Source organism: Erithacus rubecula, assembly GCF_903797595.1.
Source record: "Erithacus rubecula genome assembly, chromosome: 21".
In the NCBI taxonomy this organism is placed as follows: domain Eukaryota; kingdom Metazoa; phylum Chordata; class Aves; order Passeriformes; family Muscicapidae; genus Erithacus; species Erithacus rubecula.
In genome coordinates, this window is record NC_136673.1 from 4,490,758 (window position 1) to 4,507,636 (window position 16,879).

General features: G+C 46.4%; 1 protein-coding gene across 6 annotated transcripts in view; it reads right to left on the reverse strand.

Moving 5' to 3' along the window:
* The window catches only part of PRRC2B (proline rich coiled-coil 2B), a 45,800-nt gene extending 29,253 nt beyond the window's left edge, over positions 1-16,547 (reverse strand). For 3 of the 6 annotated variants that reach the window (XM_079324616.1, XM_079324615.1, XM_079324620.1), the window contains exons 1-5: positions 16,352-16,547; positions 3,324-3,491; positions 2,305-2,482; positions 1,996-2,098; positions 1,033-1,105 (exon numbers count right to left, since the gene is read on the reverse strand). In XM_079324616.1, the coding sequence (XP_079180742.1) occupies positions 1,033-1,105; positions 1,996-2,098; positions 2,305-2,482; positions 3,324-3,438 (469 nt within the window). In that variant the 5' untranslated portion in view covers positions 3,439-3,491; positions 16,352-16,547. The remainder of the gene's footprint in view (positions 1-1,032; positions 1,106-1,995; positions 2,099-2,304; positions 2,483-3,323; positions 3,492-16,351) is intronic. The other 3 variants (XM_079324618.1, XM_079324617.1, XM_079324619.1) reach the window with 2 other exon arrangements.
* Between the last annotated feature and the right edge of the window lie 332 nt (positions 16,548-16,879).

The window sequence follows — 16,879 nt, forward strand, 5'->3', positions numbered from 1 at the left end:
GGTCCACACAGCAAGACTCAAGAAAGTACCAATTAACCAAACAAGACAGTCTTTGCACTAGCCACCATCATCAGGCAAGTACAAGTTTCTGCTTTAACATTTAGCCTTTGAAAAACACCCTCTCAATAAGGGCCTCATTTAATTTAGGGTAAATTTGTCTCCTCTGCTTCTGCAATCACCACCTGTCTCAGTTCTTTCAAATCTCTCTGCAATTTCACTTGACAAGTGAATGGTTCCAGGTCTGTTCACATTAAAACAGTGGAACTGAGCTGTTATTCTCACTATGGTTTTAATGGCACTACTCAGTGCAGCTGGAAACCACCTCCTGTGTGGAAATGGATGCATCTGAAGACAACTAAACTCCCAATTCATGTTAACACTGCTTCAGGATTCTCAGTCAAGCAGAAGCCATTAGCAGCAGTTACTGAGGGAGACTTAACAGCAAGGCCTGAGCCAGTGTGTGGGCGAGTGCACCCTGCAGCAGCTGCACTGCCACTTCCACCCACGGACACCACAACTCCCTGGGACCATGGACACTGCACAAGAACATTCCAGCCTCACTTCTGACTACCCTGTGAGGTGAAGATCCCCTTGCTACTGCCCATGGAGACACCCACACTTCCCCTCTCCTTCCTTCTCTTCTAAACCAATCCCTCCCCTATTTCACTGTGTTTACTGCACCTTTGTTCCACACTGCTCTGGGCTGATTGAAGATGCTCAAGGGGCCAAATGTTTCCTTTCTCCTTCAGAACCTTCCCCTCCCAGAACTCCCTGTTGCATCTCAAGAGCATGACTTGCTCTGGTACAATGTGGCCATGAGACACATTCTGTTCAAGCCCTGTCTTGTGTTGGCAGCCCTGAACTGATTCAGCAGCACCATTCCAGCCAACACACCACAGACTGGAAACAGGACTCAGAAGGCCTCACTCCCATTCTGCACCAGGCAGGGAGGGCAGGAAGAAATGGAGTCCACCCCACCTCATGCCTCTCTGGGAAAAGCAGCCACATATCAGTTCTGTTTATCATACTCACCACCTTCTTGTCCTGCTGGCTTTCCATTCAGCTGTGCCCATGACTTTGGTCCACCTGGCACTGAATTTGTACTCTGAAAACAAAAAGCAAAAAGAAATCTCAACATGGACCAGTTAAGATTCATGATTTTTTCTCATTTCCTTTCTGGCACCTGCTATGGTTCAGGCCTCCAGATCACTCAGCTACCACAGGTCTCCACATCTTCAAGCTGGGGCTACAGTCAGCTGTTCCCCACTCCAGTGTACAATGCTACAGTAAAAATCCTCTGCCCATTTTCACCAACTATTTCCTCAACTTGTACTCTCATCAAGCTTTCCTTTTGTTCTGCTCCTTAATCTTCCAGATTTGCTCCATGCTACACCTCAGCTTGAAGGCTACTCTACTTTCTCATGCATTAAATACTCTTCACCTCTTCAAAAGCTAACTCCTGTCCTGATTTCCCTGAACCTCTAGGGCTGGGAATTTTTTTTTAAACCAGAAGTGTGAAAGCTGCAACCATAAGGCCAGGTCCTTGCACTCTCTGGGACATGTTCTTACTCGCCAGTAGCTTTATCAGGTCCTAACATTGGCTACTTCTCCCACATGACCAAATCTCTTCTCATCAAGTCTCATCAGGGTGGGAGCAAGAGCTGGACCTGCTGTCACCAAGCAACGTTTGAATTACAACCAAAGTTGAATAGTTTAAAAGTGCTAACCAGCCATCCCACATTCCATCCATTTTTTCCTAGACTGCAACTAGACTTACTGCACCTATCTGAGAAACACAGTTCTGTGTGTGTTACTTCTGCAACTGCAGCACAATGCTCCTGGTGCACAGCAGCTTGGACTCAAGAGAGTCACTTCCACAATAACTGATTATACAGGAGCTTTTCCTTAAGCACAAGGCAACACAAGCAGTTAAAGCCCTCAAGCTGTCTGGGGACAGGGGGAGCAGAGTGGCAGTCAGAGACTGCTGGCACCTACCTCCTGACTGATTGACTGTGTCGGCTTCTGTAAATTGGAGACAGATTTCTGCAAACCCTGCTGCGGCAGCGACTCCTGCAGCTGTGCAGCCGTCGCACTGGAACTGAGCAGAGACACCAGAGGTGAGACCAAAGGGGAAGGAAGGCAGGAAAACAACTCCTGGCAATATGGCAGTCAAGATCAAGCCAAAACTTGGCTCTGTGTTGGCACAGACAACAGAGAACCGATCCCTGTGAGGTCTGACACCAAGCACAGCATGCACAGCCACTGCCTGCCTGATAAAACTTACCAAAGATCCACTCTACCCACCTCTTTTGGTCTGGCTGATCCTGCTTGTTTGCCCATCCTGTACCGTCCTTGGGTACTATAATGATGTTGGGGTCGTTTCCTTTGTTCTCAGACTTCAAGCTAGGCAAATTTGCAGGAGGTGGCATGCGCCGGGCAGCAGCAACTTTCCCAAGACTCTGTAAGCCATGTCTAGGAATAACTGGTGAGAAAGGAACAGCAGCAGGTCAGAGGGCTGTATCCTGCCAGATAAGTAACCTTAATTAGGAAGCTGTGGCTGGGTGCAGCCCCAACAGAAGTGCTGCTGCTGTGTCAACACACAGGTTGTTTCCCACAGGACCACAGATGCAGCCGTCTGCTGTAGCAGCTGGCAAACAGCTCCTACAGCAGGAGGGAGAAAAATCATTCTCCCTAACAAAGTGCTCACAGAGTCTCTTAGGAGGATTTGTACAGGTAGCTCTTTTATTTCACCAAGGAGAAGCAGCACCACCTTTTTACAGCTTGGGGAAATGGCCACCCAAGTCCATCTCTTAGGAGACAAACAGGTGACCTAACCTGGAAATCCTGAGGTCTCAATTTCAGCTTTATCCACCTGATTACATTTATTAAGAAAGTATTTTATTTTTCTGTTTTCTCTTCTCACACCAAATCTAGAGCCAGTCTAGGCAAGGTTATTTTTTATCTACTTTTGAACATATTTCTACTGCAAAACCAACTGAGGTTCTTTCCCAGTGGCCTTCAGTCCCTGACTCTCACCTCACACAAGGTCTGACCAGCTTAAGGCACTTCAGTCAGCTCAGGTGCCCTGCCCTGGTAAGGCTTCCACTCAAGTTTGCTACCTGCCCCATCTGCAACAAGGACACAGGCTAAATAAAAAGGCCCAGACCCCCAGCTGTCCTGTGTAATTCCTCTATGTCTTAAAGAAACACAGACTTTGACACCTGCACCAACACTGCAACCCAGCTGTGTCCCAAAGGGTCAATGAGCTCTGCAACAATACTGCTGGGAAACTTTAAAAGGAGTTTTCTGGAGGTGTTTCTTACCTGTAGTTCTGATAGCTTCTATTGACTTTCCTTTATACTTATCAAACAGGCTGAGAGTCGAGTACTTGCTTTTCCCATCCTTTCCCTTGGTTATTTGCCCCAAACGATCGGACATTGCGATGAAATGTCATCTAGTAAGGAAATTTCTCTGCGCCGCTCCCGATCTGCCTTTTAATGCAAGAGAAGCAGGAAAACCCCATCAAACTGATTGTTCAGCCACAGACAAGCAAAACACAGAACACACACACAACAGCAAGAACTGAACATGCTCAGTGAGCACACACAACAAGTTACAAGTTTTAACTCCTTCCTCTTTAGTCACAAGAAGCTTTTGGGTTTTAAGATTCACAAAATGAACAAAAAGGAACACATTTCATAATATCTTTTTTTTTTCTGCTACTCCACTGCTGAAAGAAGTGAGATTCTTTAAGTACAAGAGCACGAGAGAGGGAGGTCAACAAGTCCATGCTTTAAAAGAGTAAGGCTGACAATGAACAGATAAACACAAGGATTCCTACACATAAATGCCAGAAAAGCACTGTATCTTTGTATCTAAACCTTGCTGAATTTAACACTGCATTTCCCCTGAAGCACCAGTTTGTAATGTTTGGATTATGGTTCCACACTGGCCACAGTTATACCAGCAATTAATGCTTTAACAGCATCACTGGAAACCAACAGAACTGTTTCTCCAAATCCCCTCCTCCCATCAGCTGACCATGGAAAGAGAGTTAAGGAGTCAGAAAAAACTTGTTCAACTCTACCAGATTCAGATTCTTGAGCCTGTGAGTTCAGCTGTTCTACTATGAGTTCTCCAAACACACCACCAAAAATGACATGCCTCTGTTGTTGGCACTTGAACATAACTTTTAGTTTGAAATACACTTTCTGTAACAGATGTGGTTTGCTAATTTTTTAATCTGATCATTGCTGGCACAACTTGCTATGAGTAACACCCATCATGAAGGCAATCTCCCTACTTTGACCCTTTGGCTCTTGGAGCCTGGGATAAAGTTGAAACATGCAATGCTCACACCATCAACATCAACTTTTCTGTCAGAAAAGACACTTTGCTTACTTTCAATGGATCTTTCATTTTTTAAAAGCATCATTCTGTTCTAAATTTTCTCAAATCTGGGAGCTTCATCTAACCTTTTCGCATATAATTTAGATTTCCAGATTTCTTGTTGTAAAGCCTCTAGTTCAAGCCCAAAACTGCTGGCAGTTTCATTTTACCATCTGCTAGATCCCATTCTAGGGTTTTAACTCTGTGTTGGGAGTAACAAAACACTATATACATGTGTGTGTGTATATATATATATGTACACACATACACATCTCAGATCTTCCCACACCTCACACTTTCTGAAACTCACCCAGCTTTCTGAAAAGCTTTTTTCAACAGACAGCAATCACTCTTTCTGAAAGAAACTGTATCTGACCAAAGGCTACTATTCCCACCAGCAATGCCTTATCAACACGATTTGCAGGTAAGAGGATTAGTCCATCAAACATTATGTACAAATTAAAGCACAGATTGTGAACACACTGGATAGAGCCAGACTAGGAATGCAGTGCCAACTACAACTGGCCTAGTAAAGCCCATCTAAAGGCTGCTGCTGCTGCTGGAGGCAGGTGTCTGACCAATAATCCTGGCACTACACACCATTTGTTTCTGCACTGCAGGATTTAAACCAGGTTTGTCAGGAGAAAGAAGCCATGGACTCTGTGCTAGATGGTCAGGGACAGAGAAAGAAAAATGTTTTCTGTCACTCAATAGCAGCAATCCATAGGAGGCTCAGGAAAATCACCAGGCTCCCCAAGAAACCCCTCACAGCATTTCTGCTGGACCACCACACAGGGCTGCAGCATGAAGGCTTGGTGGAGGCACCAGGCATGGCTGGCAGCCTTGAGGCACCTCTTCCTGCAGAGTAGCAAACAGATCTTTGGCTCCAGTCTGGTTCATCTGTGCTCAGATGGTCACCATGTGCCAAAGAAAACAACAGTTCCTCCCTCACTTACCCATTTGCACTGTATTTTATTAGTAGGACAGACATAAAAGAGAGAGGGAGAAAACACACTGATTAACATAAACTTGGCAGGAAAGCACAAGTTGGACTGAGAACAATGAGCTTTTTGAAGGGGCAGAGTTGTGGGGAGCCCCAGAGCAGAACAAAGAGCAGAGGGTGCTGTGCTGGCAAGAGCACAGCCACCTGTTTTTACAGGTATGTTGAGCCTTGCACAGGGAGCCTGGCTCAGGGCCCATCCACACCATGTCAACCCTACACCAACCTCACAACAAAAGCAGTAAAATCTACTTTGAAGTTTAGATAGCTCAAACCAGACTAAATTAGAAGGTGTTTAAAAATAACCAAACAACAACAAACCACCTACCCAGATCAGGTTCAGGAGTTATCTGGTTAACAGAAAAGCCCTGAATTCCTTAAAGTCAGTGTGCAAATAGCCCACAGGGCAAAGCTGCCAAAGAGAAACCCTGACAACAGTTATGTAACCAGGTCTCAGCTGCCTCTTGATTACATCTTCTATCATTAAAAGGATTCAGGAAGAATAAACAATCACTCCACAGCAGAGGAGCTGGGGACATGCCCGGATAAAGCCCCTTGTCAAACTTTCTGGGACAGACAAAACTGCTGTCTGGATAAATGAAATTTACTTTCAACTCCTTCAATGCTCTGAAGATGTGAAGCACAGCTTTGTTTGTGTGTTATGTGCGTGCTCCAAAGGGGAAAATGAGACCATGGAGAGGTGAAGCAATTTCCATAGTCACTGTGCAAAGAGGCTGCAGTGGCACCGAGCTGGGTCAGAGCTGTTGGACTGGCAGGACCTTGCTGCCCATCCCTCCTGCCAGCTGCAGAGCCCAGCTACTCCAAGGGTGTATGAGCCAGGGACATCACTCAGCACCCAGTTCACCCACAGCACTTCAAAGAGGCCACAGAGCCTCCCAAGACTGTGACAACACTGCACTATCTCCTCATCACACAGTTAAGCAGGAACCCAGGTAGGGATCATAAAGGCCTTCTAGTCTTGAAGAGCAAAGCCATTTCTGATAAAAATCGTGCTTCATTTAGAACTGGAGTGCCAGCCTGCATGCTCATCATTAGCAGAGCTGGAACCAGAAGGCACATGCTGGTGCTGACAAGTGAAAACTGACAGACAGCCTCGGCAGAGCCTCTGACCTGTGCTCGGGGCTCCCGTGCCCGACAGCTGACCCTGAAGAAAGCAATATCCCCTGCTACAGAGAAATCGTAAAAAAATCAATCACCAGCAGTTCTGCAAGGTTTCTCTCAGGGTTTATAGAGGTCTGTAGGGGAAGGTTTGCTATCAGTTTCAGAATGGAGGGTACTCATGCTCTTAGGACTTGCAATGTCTCCTACTATATCCAGGGACAGCACCAGACAGCAAAACATTGAGTGTCTGAGCAATCACAAAATACTGCAGTATGACCAGTTCCATCAGAGATCCCAGGATACAAGAAACTGCATCAGGAGCATTTGAGCAGAGAGCTCCAGTTCCCAGGAATACTCATGTCCACATTGTACTACCCTGAATCCAATTTTTGGGTACTGACTCTGTCTAACTGCCTTTTAAAGGGGTAAATTCTAACCCAGAAAGGAATAGTGACATTTTAATGTCTTTTAAGACATTAGACTTAAAAGCATGCAAGTCTTGGAGCTACAGAAGGAATCTACTGAGCCTGTCCAGCAAAAAAACCCACATGAAAACCCTGAGTTACTGGCACTGGTAACAACTGGAAACCCCTGAGCTGAAAACACAGCCAAACCAAGGGACTCCTGACAAACAGGATTGTCTGCAAAGCTTTTTGCAAATCTATGTATGCAGGAGGCTGGGCTGCTGGTGTTTTATTCACTAGACTTCAATGGAGCTTGAGTATCTGGAAGTCAGCCAGCCTTAGCTAAGCAGGGCAAACAGATTTATGAAAGGTAACACACATACTAGAAGAAATCACTTCAGCTACTCACACACCACTGAGCTCTACACTGAGCACAGTCCTGATTACTGCAGATCTTCACTCCTTGCTCACTTCACAGCAGCAATCACCAACACAAAACAAAGCAACAGGATGGAGATTAGCAGAGAAAAGGTTTTTCTCCACAAGCTGGGAAATTTCTGACATGTAATTTTATACAAATTGTTCAGAAACTCACAGGCTGGAAAAGCTGAAGGGTACTTTCAGATGAGAAAAGTGCCTGGAGTTACCTTAAACCGAAATACATTGTGGTTCCTAATGTTACCAGCAATGTGAAACCTTTTAAAAAACACAGTATAGTTTTACAGGAGATTAATAATGTTCACTCTTCTTTAAATACACACACAGGTCAATTTTACTTGTACTTCCATAGTTGAACATTCATCTGTCAACACAGAGATACCACTGCTTCTGGAACATGTCCCACCAAGAACCACCTATTTGTGAAACACTCAGCACCTGCCTCAGTGATGAAAGACACCACTGGCTGTCCTTGGGAGGGCTTTGGTGAGCCACTGTCATCACCTGCCCAGGACTTGCTGTCAGATCCACTTATATCCTGCAGAAGCCCTGTTTGGGCAGTGCAGGGATCATGAGCCTAGCAAGGAAGAGACAAGATGAGCACTCAGTTCCCAGCAGAGAATGCTCAGTAAGGCAGGGAGCAACAGGACAGTATCAGCATCCAAGTACAAAGTCAATGGGATCAATGCAGAAGAACTGTGCAGCACAGGCAGAGGCTGTAGCAAGAGCCTAAGCCACAAAAAAAACCTCTCACTGTCATTCTACTGCATTTCTTCCAGAGGGAGATGCCAAGATTTGCTGGTACACCTGAAAAAGGCCCTGCCAAGATCTGGATGTAACACCAATTGTAGTGCCAGAAAATTGCACCAAATCCTGCCAGACAGGGAGAAGCAAGTCAGGACTCTGCAGTGCAGAGAAGAGATAACACCTCAGCACCAAGCTCCTGATTTACAAGAGACACTCTCCTTGCTTAGCTCAACAGGCATATTTGGTGGTACCAGTTCTTTTAATCCTGCACAATTCCAGCTTTTCTCCATCTCCCATGAACCTTGGCTCAGGGAATGAGAGACCAGGATCACATTTGCCATGGTTTGCTGCAGAGGTATGCTGTTAGCCATGCAGTATTATTGGATGTTGTCTGCTGTCCAGCCCCATCCTCAGACCTCTAAGGCAAGCCTCCTGGGATTTGTACCATGGAGCAGGACTATGAAGAGAGGCAAGTCTTCTGGACAGTGGATCTATCATTAACTCCACATTGTGGAGCTCTACAGACAGTGGTAAAACATGAAAACAGGGAAAGGGGACAGAAAGGGCATGTCCTGTCTGATGACCTGGTATCATTTTCTCAGTTCTGCCTTCACCAAGCTAACCTGCCCCTCTTCTGAATGTACCAACAGGTTTGGAATCACAGCTACCATCAGTGAATCACTGCACATTCTAGAGAAAACAGGTCTTCACAATGTCAGGTTTGGCCTTAAAATGCAGAAGGTTCACCTCTCTGCTAAACAGTTTTTGCAGTGCTGGGAAGGCAGGCAAGGCAAAGGCAGCCAGAGAGGCTGGAATTGTAACTTACTGCAAAACAGATAAAGCAGAACTGGAGTCTGGAGAATAGCTCAATTGTATTTACACAAAAACATTAATGAGTTCTGTGGTCCTTTCTGTGCAGGCTGGACAGACAATACCACACCCTGGAAAGGAGCCCTGACCTCCAGTAATTGAGGATGCAGACAAAGAAATAGTTCATCCTCAGTATGCAAGACAGAGCAAAAAAAACCCAGTCAGAAGGCTGGTCCACAGCCCACAGAAAGTACTTATGAGATCCTGTGCTCATGAAATTCCCCCTTTTTTTCAAGTATCAGAAAACTGAAGGTGTGCAGTTAATTCTTTCCTTGAAAGGAGTGTCTGTTTACAGCAGCCAGTTCCACCCATCTGCCCCACCATGCTGTAGAGAAGGAAGTGACCCACTGGTGCCAGCTTGTCAGGAAGGTATAACCTTCTTTATCTCCAACCCAAGAGGAAGTGCTGCAGGGCTTTCACAGCCTGCAGGGAAGCAGGAGGGTGGCTCATGTGGAACAACCTGGAGGTACCAGCTACCAATATTACACTCCTTACCCTCTCAGTGAGGCCCAGGAGGTGTCAAATGAGACAAGGCTCAGCACAAATTGAAGTAAAAGATCCTGTTTCTTTGCTGTTACACATTTCAGAGGCAAAACCCAAGGAGGACAAAGAGCTCAGTTCAAGAAGGATCACCTGTGACCTCGACAGATCCAGATCCCAACCTCTCTGGTACAAGAGGAAAGGGAAGTGACCTTGTGATCTCCACAAGCTGCCTGCCCAACAAGGCTCATATCAAGTGCAAATCTCTACCCTTAAGAGCTGTACTTTCACTCTGGCTCCTCTACAACCAAGGGTCAGAGTTGAAACACACAACCCTCAGCTTCCAATACAGATTCTGCCTTCTACTCTGCCCTGCTGAGGTTCCTCTGAGATCTGAGTGTCCAGGGGAACACACAGATACAGCATCTCACCCCCTCAACACCTAAACAAGGAGGCTCATCAAAAGCAAGCAATTTAAATTCAAATACAAAAGAAATACCTGACATAATGCTCTGTTGGCAAAACTTGTTCAGAAAGATCCTGGCATCATTCAGCTGAACTGTAAGGTAAATTGGGCATTTAGGTATCTGAGCAACAATAACAGATTGGGAGGAGGTGGTGGGGATCTCCTGATGGGTAAGAGGACTGGCACTATCAGTCCAAGTCAGAGGAACAGTCTGCTCAATTAAGACTGTAGACAGCAAGAAGTCCCAGAACTCAGGTGCCTGCTTTAGCCTCCCAAATATGTGTGCCAAGACCCTCAGAGAAAATGCAGCTCTTCACCAAAAAGAAGTAATTTGCAAAGAAGACTCAAACGAGGCAGCAGCGCCTGCCATGTCCAGAACACTCCATTCCAGTGGGAAAGACTGTCCACTGGGATAGAAAGTGCACCCAATCCTGCCTTCTGCTCCCCAGGAGCCCACAAGGGCAGGATGTACCCACACAAGCACCAACTTTTCTCATGCACTGCATCACACCTTAGGTCTGATAAGTGAAAGCAAAGACTCTTCCACCACTAAAAATAAACACCACTGCAAGTAAAGGTTGTGAAAGTCCCTTAGTCCTGATACTTCTGCCAACACAGACTTTTAGAAGTCATCACAACCATGATACCCATGTAAGTATGTGAGGCAGCAAGAGCAGCATAGGTGAAACATCTGTGCTGCCAGTGCCACAACCCAAACATAAGGCTCCAAACATTTACATGCAGCTTATCATGTACAGCACCACCCATCCAAGGCCACCACTGGCCACTGGAGAATGCATCTCAGTCAAACATTTCACAAATCCTTCACCAGGTCCCAAGCGTAGCAACTTACTCCACCTCTCAGCAGTGAACATAAATTTTACTGCAAACAAGCAAAAAGAAAAGAAGAGATGTCACAGCTCCAAGAGATGAAGTCAGAGCAAAGCTGGCAGTCCTTTGGGTTAACAGTCCTTTTTTCAGGAACAGTAAAACAGCTCTTTCCACACAAATGCCATCAGCTGTTGAGTAAGCTGCTCTGTTTTCTCTGCAGTCTCAGGAAGGATCACACTGGAATGAGGATGTGGATGTTTACCCTGTGCCTGATGAGCTTCACAACAAAATCTGGACTTTGGTAACACCTCTCCACTCTCTCGGGTTGTCTGCTGACTTTAGGGCCTCAGCTCCCACTCAGGTTATGCACATGTTTTCTTTATGAAGAGATAAAACCCAATGCTATTGATCAGCAGGCAGCAAATGTCAATCCCTCACTGCACAAGCAAGGGAGGGGTTCCTCTACACCCCTGCAGGTCCCTCTGGCCTTGTTCCTCCCCCTAGGCACTGCTGGGAACTCCCCTAGCAGGTACATGCTGCAGGGTACAAAGCTGCCCTGGCAAGAGATGAATAGCTCTTGCTCTATCAGATTTCTCCCTATTCCCACAGCCATCAAGCCTGATGCAGCTGGTTCCAGCCATTAATAAGATGACAAGCAGCCTGGACAAGGCTGCAGTTCATAAACACTGCAGAGGTTGAAGCTTCCAAGGAAGTCTTCCTCCAGATTCCCCAATCTGAACTGCACTAGAGCAATGCAGCATTGCACAGCAATTCTCCTTACAGGAAGCCCATTCATGGGAGCCATTTGAGTGCCAAGGATGTTAAGAGAAATGTGATGGGAAAAAGATACAGGTACAAAGTGGTAAGAAAGCACCTTACATGTGTTGTGATTCAGTACTCTGAAGAAAGACATCTTTAGGAAGCTTTAGGTTTTCTGGAGAGCTAAGCAACTCGGACTATGACCAGGACATCTGGACTATGCTGAGCCAGACAGGAAGTGAAAACATTTCACAGATGCTTTAATTTACATAGATATTTGCAGTGCATAACTGACAAGGTGTGTAAGCCTCATCACTTCTATTTTCCAGAGAGGAAAACACCGCAGAACTCTGCAGCTATGCTAAGTGCTGAGCACAAAACAGAGGCTTCATCTCCCACCTTCTGGGGCTGAAAAGCACCCTCTGAATCCCACTGCCTGCCTGATGCAGCATGAAGCCCTGCTCCAGAGGAGCTCTGGGAGGAGCAGGTCCTTGCATGCTGGGATAGGGAATGCTGCAAACACCTCCTAATTGAACCACCCCTTACACTGCTTTCACTGCAACAGGATCGCAGGCATCATTAGAGGCAACACTTAGCTCAGATGCAGAACACTAACACCACAATAACACTCAGGATCACATGAATCTGGTTCTGAATGACGGTTCTTGAAGCTTGGTTATTTCAATAAAAGATAAAACCATAGTTATTATTGCAGCCAAAGCAGGAGCACCACTTGAACATGTCCCTACTCCCCTGCCTGCTTCACAGCCCACTCCCAACTCTGCACAAAATCACTCGAGGCTTTTGTGCAGCCTCCCAGCCCACATACAGGTAGGAAGAGCTGAAGAACTCACCCCGCAGCAGAACTCTTCCAAAAAAATCACTATATTCCCACACAATAAGTGCCTGGGGGAGGCAAAGTCCCAGTGCAAGCTCTTCAAATCTGTCTCTTCATTCCTTGGAGCACCATCACTACAATTCCCATCTAAATGTCTCAATGGCTACCTGGGAATGTTTCCTCCACCCAACCTCTTCAGTAAGGGTGCTAACTGTGTAAATACTGGGTAGTTTACTCCTCATCAGTGCTGCCCACCTGAAATCCGAAGGCCATTGAGGATGTTCCCAACATCCAATTAAAGCCTGGCACAGATCTGAGATATTCCAGTCCAACAGAGTGGGCCTCTTGGCCAGATCTTAGAGGGCTGTTAGCAACTCCTCACTTCCTTCCTGCTTATTTTTCCCATATTTCTTCACACTTAAGCCTGGCTCAGCTGCCCATTTCAAACCCAATCATTATTTCTTCCCTTTCACCAAAGGTATGACTTTTCATCAGTCCCCCACAAATTAATACCTGCAGTCTATCCTAAAGATGGAACAATGAGCTCATCCCCCTTCTCACCTTTTCACCCCTTTCAACCTAACAATCTCCCGAAAATTTAAGTGCTGGAATCAAAACACAGACACTGTATTTTGGCTGCAAGTTAAATTACCCCCTGCAGAACTGCATACACACCTTTTAACACCTTTTGTCCCCATACATCCCACAGCAGGGCAGGACAAGCAGCTTCACAACCCATCAAAGCCACAGGGAATTACAGAACACAAGGCTACTCAAGCAGCCCCCCCAGTCCACTTCACTCCAAATGCTCCCAGATAAAAAAAATATCAGGAATTAACAGCTATACAGATCAGTAGCTGAGCAGTTTTGCTCTGAAATGAACAGCTCATAAGCTCCAACTGCTCTGTTACTTTTACACAAGAAGTACATGTGCATGCAGGGAACATCCTGAATTCTAGTACAAGTTACTAACAGAACATGAGCTATGTTTCAGTGAGGATGAATATAGTGCTATGTCCTCTTTTAGCCCCATTTTATACTTGTGGGGGAAGAAAAAACTCTTTAACCAACCCAGATGTGTGAATACCTCAGAGGTATTTTCCCTTTGGCAACAAAGTCACTTAATTTCAGAAGTTAGAAAAGGCTCTTCTGCGGTGAAAACAGCTGCAGCTTCCCTGTTCTCTGTGCTCTCACCTCATTTTCTGATACCTGACAGAACCACCGCTGTATTTCTTCTGCTCCAAATAAGAAATTAGCGATAAGGAGCTGTGGAATTATCAACCTATTAGGAGAATGAGTCAGTGACACACGGAAAAACAAAACCCACTTTAACAATGCAGGATCAGCTTAAGAGCAAGGTCTGATACTGAGACAACAGCTCAGAATAAATGAGGAAAGTAGTAAAAAGAAATAGGGAATCAGAGAGGTCCAGACCTCTCTCCTAAAGTTACAATCCTTTATCACTAAGTTTTTCCTGCTCATACTGCTGCTATTCCTCCAACATGAGAACAGTTTTAAGTGGAAATGCTACCAGAGTAAAATCTCTTTGTAGACTACCATCATAAACGAAAAAAAAAATTATTACAAAAGGTTTACTATTCTTTTCAGCAGCACTTAAACCTAGCAGGGCTCGCCCTTAAATAATTTCAATTACTCAAATCACCCTTTGAAGTCAGGCTTTACACGAAGCTTTATTAAAAGGTTTGATTAAGATGTCACTATAAAGTAAAATAACTTTAGTAGAAAATATTTAGGAATATTAGTCACTTATTGAAACAAAAAATACTTTTAAATCCTGCATGTCCAGCATCTTTATGGACTATTTACTCACTTTTCCAGTTTCAGCCAGCTGGCTGAGCTGCTTTTTTAAGCTCTCATGCACACAGAAAAAAAGAAAAAAAAAAGCTCAGAGTGCATCTAAAATATGCACTGTAAGACCAAAGAAAAATTCTCTGAACTCAGAAAAAAAACAAGGCACCAAGGCAGTACATAATGACAAATTTGGAAACCCATACCAAACACGTGGTTTCCTTTTTTTAAATTTTTTAAGAAAGGTATCTGTCAAATAATGTAAAAAATTTATTTTCTTAACAGTGAAGACTGCTGAAAGCATCCTGAAATGTGTGATACCTAGTTTACTTAACCAGAAAAGCATACCAGACTAATGAACAAAAAAAGAAACCAACTTTTACTCAAGGCACTCAATAAATTAAGCACAAATTCAAAATAAAGTTAACAGCAGACATACTCACATTGGCTTGCAAAAACAACAAAGCACCAACTCCAAATAGTACCTGCAATTTTTCTGATTTTAAACCTCAACTTTCAAAATTTAACAAGAAAAGCATTATAGAAGTGTTGTTTATTGTAACCCCAAAATAATCTGCTAACTGGGAAAAACTTCTTAAGCCAGAAACTCAAAAAAAAGAGCATCACCCATGATGAGCCCCCAAAGATTTCATGGAGCAGAGATGAGCTCCTGATAAAACCTGGGCTCATTTACTCCAATACTTCATTGGGACTGACAATTGCCTGCATTTAGTGCATATTTAGTCAGAAATCAGCCTGAAAACATTACTTTCCATCCTCTCAGAATATGGCCTTTCTCCCTACCTCTGGAAGAGGTACTACTCCCCAGTTTCTGGCTCAGAGCACTGGTTTTTGGAACACTGGGGTTTCACTACCCCAGTGACCAATGAACATGGAAAAGGCAAATACAAAAAATAATATCCTGGCCAGTTTATATTTGAGAAACCTACTCATCGTGAGTTGATTCTCCAGTCTTGGGCTCTCCAAGACAAGGACCACATATTTATCTTTCATGGAAGCGCCCATCCCAGCAGAGGTCTCAAGTGAATCTGTAGGGCAAGGCTTAACAAAACCAAAACTTCCACTATAAACCTGGATTCAGAGCTAGAAGGGGTGGGATGCATTCCTGCCAGGAGATGATGCAGACACTGCAATGTGCTTACACTTTATACCTGTTCCTAGAAAGAAACGAAACTACTAAATTCCTAAATGTTTATGTTTATTGTACCTCATCACCCCAAGCACCAGTAACATCAATATACTCATCTATCTGATGAGTAGGTACTCAATGTGTATCTCACCCTTTGCACACCCAGAAGACAGAAACCAAACAAAACAACTTTCCTAACAAACCCCACAATTCCCAGCTCATACAGCAGCTTTGAATTTGGAGATCGGGGGTTTTTCTGTTAAAAAAAAAAAAAAAAAAGATTCCCAACCAACACGACTAAAACCACCCCCCCGAAGAAGATGCTCAGCACATGTCCCAGGACCTGCATTAGGGTTTCCCCAGCTCGCAGCACAGCTGCTCCCACACAGAAATTACAAACTCCTCCATGAGAAAAAAAAAAAAAAAAAAAAAAAAAAAAAAAAAAAAAAAAAAGCTCTAAAACATTTTTTCCAAACCTACCAAACGAGCTCTCCCAGCGCACCAACTCCATCCTCGCTCCCCCCCGCCCCAGCCGCATTTCGGCCTCAGCGGCCCTTTTGTAGCTCCCGCACAATAACAAACCGGCCGAGCCTTCTGGATGCCACCCCCCCCTTGTTTTGCTGAGACACACACACACACGGCGCGACAAAAATATCTTTGTGTCACACTCCAGACGACGAAAAAAAAAAAAATAACAACCTGCCTTTGCGGCGGGGAGCCCCCAGGCCCGGCCGCAGGCAGAGGGGAGCGCGGCGGGGCGGGGGCGGCGCGGCCCGGGGGGCCGAGCCCGGACAAGGGGCCCCGAGCCCGGGCGGCCCCGCCAGCGCCACCGGGGATGGGCCCGGCCAGGCCCCGGCCCCGCAGGGAGAACGGGGGCGCTTCTCACAATAAACGGCAGCGCGAAATTGGGGCGAGTCTCCCCCCGAGGGACCCGCCCGAGCCGGGAGGCCGCGGGGTGCCGCAGCCGCTGGCTCCGGCTCCATTTTAGCGCTGCCTCGTCCCACCTTCCCTCTCCCTCCCCTTCCTCCTCCCCCCCGACCCCACTCACCGCCCCGAATATCCGCGGCCGCCGCCGCCGCCGGCTCCCGATACCCACCTGTGGTGGTGGCGGGGAGCCGGGGGTGCCTGCGGAGCCGGGTGCGGAGGGGCGATGGGCGCGGGGAGCGGCGGATGGCGGCGGATTGCGCGGGGCGGCGGCGGCTGCGGCCGATCCGGGCACTCGCTGCCTCCTCCTACTCCCCCTCCTCCCGTGCCGGCCCGGCCCCGCCGCGCAGCGCCACCTGCAGGGCGCCGCCGGCAGCGCGGGGGCGGCGCTGAGGGGGAGCGCCCTGAGGGGGACAGGAGCGGTGGAGAGGGGCATGAGGAGGGCATTGAGGGGATTCGGGGATGGAGAGGGGCATGAGGAGGCACTGAGGGGATTCGGGGATGGAGAGGGACCTGAGGAGAGCACTGAGAGATTTGGGGATGGAGAGGGGCCTGAGGAGGGCACTGAGGGGATTTGGGGATGGAGCATCTCTGTGATGAGGAGACACTGCGGGAGCTGGGCCGGGTTATTCCAGAGAAGGGAAGGCTCAGA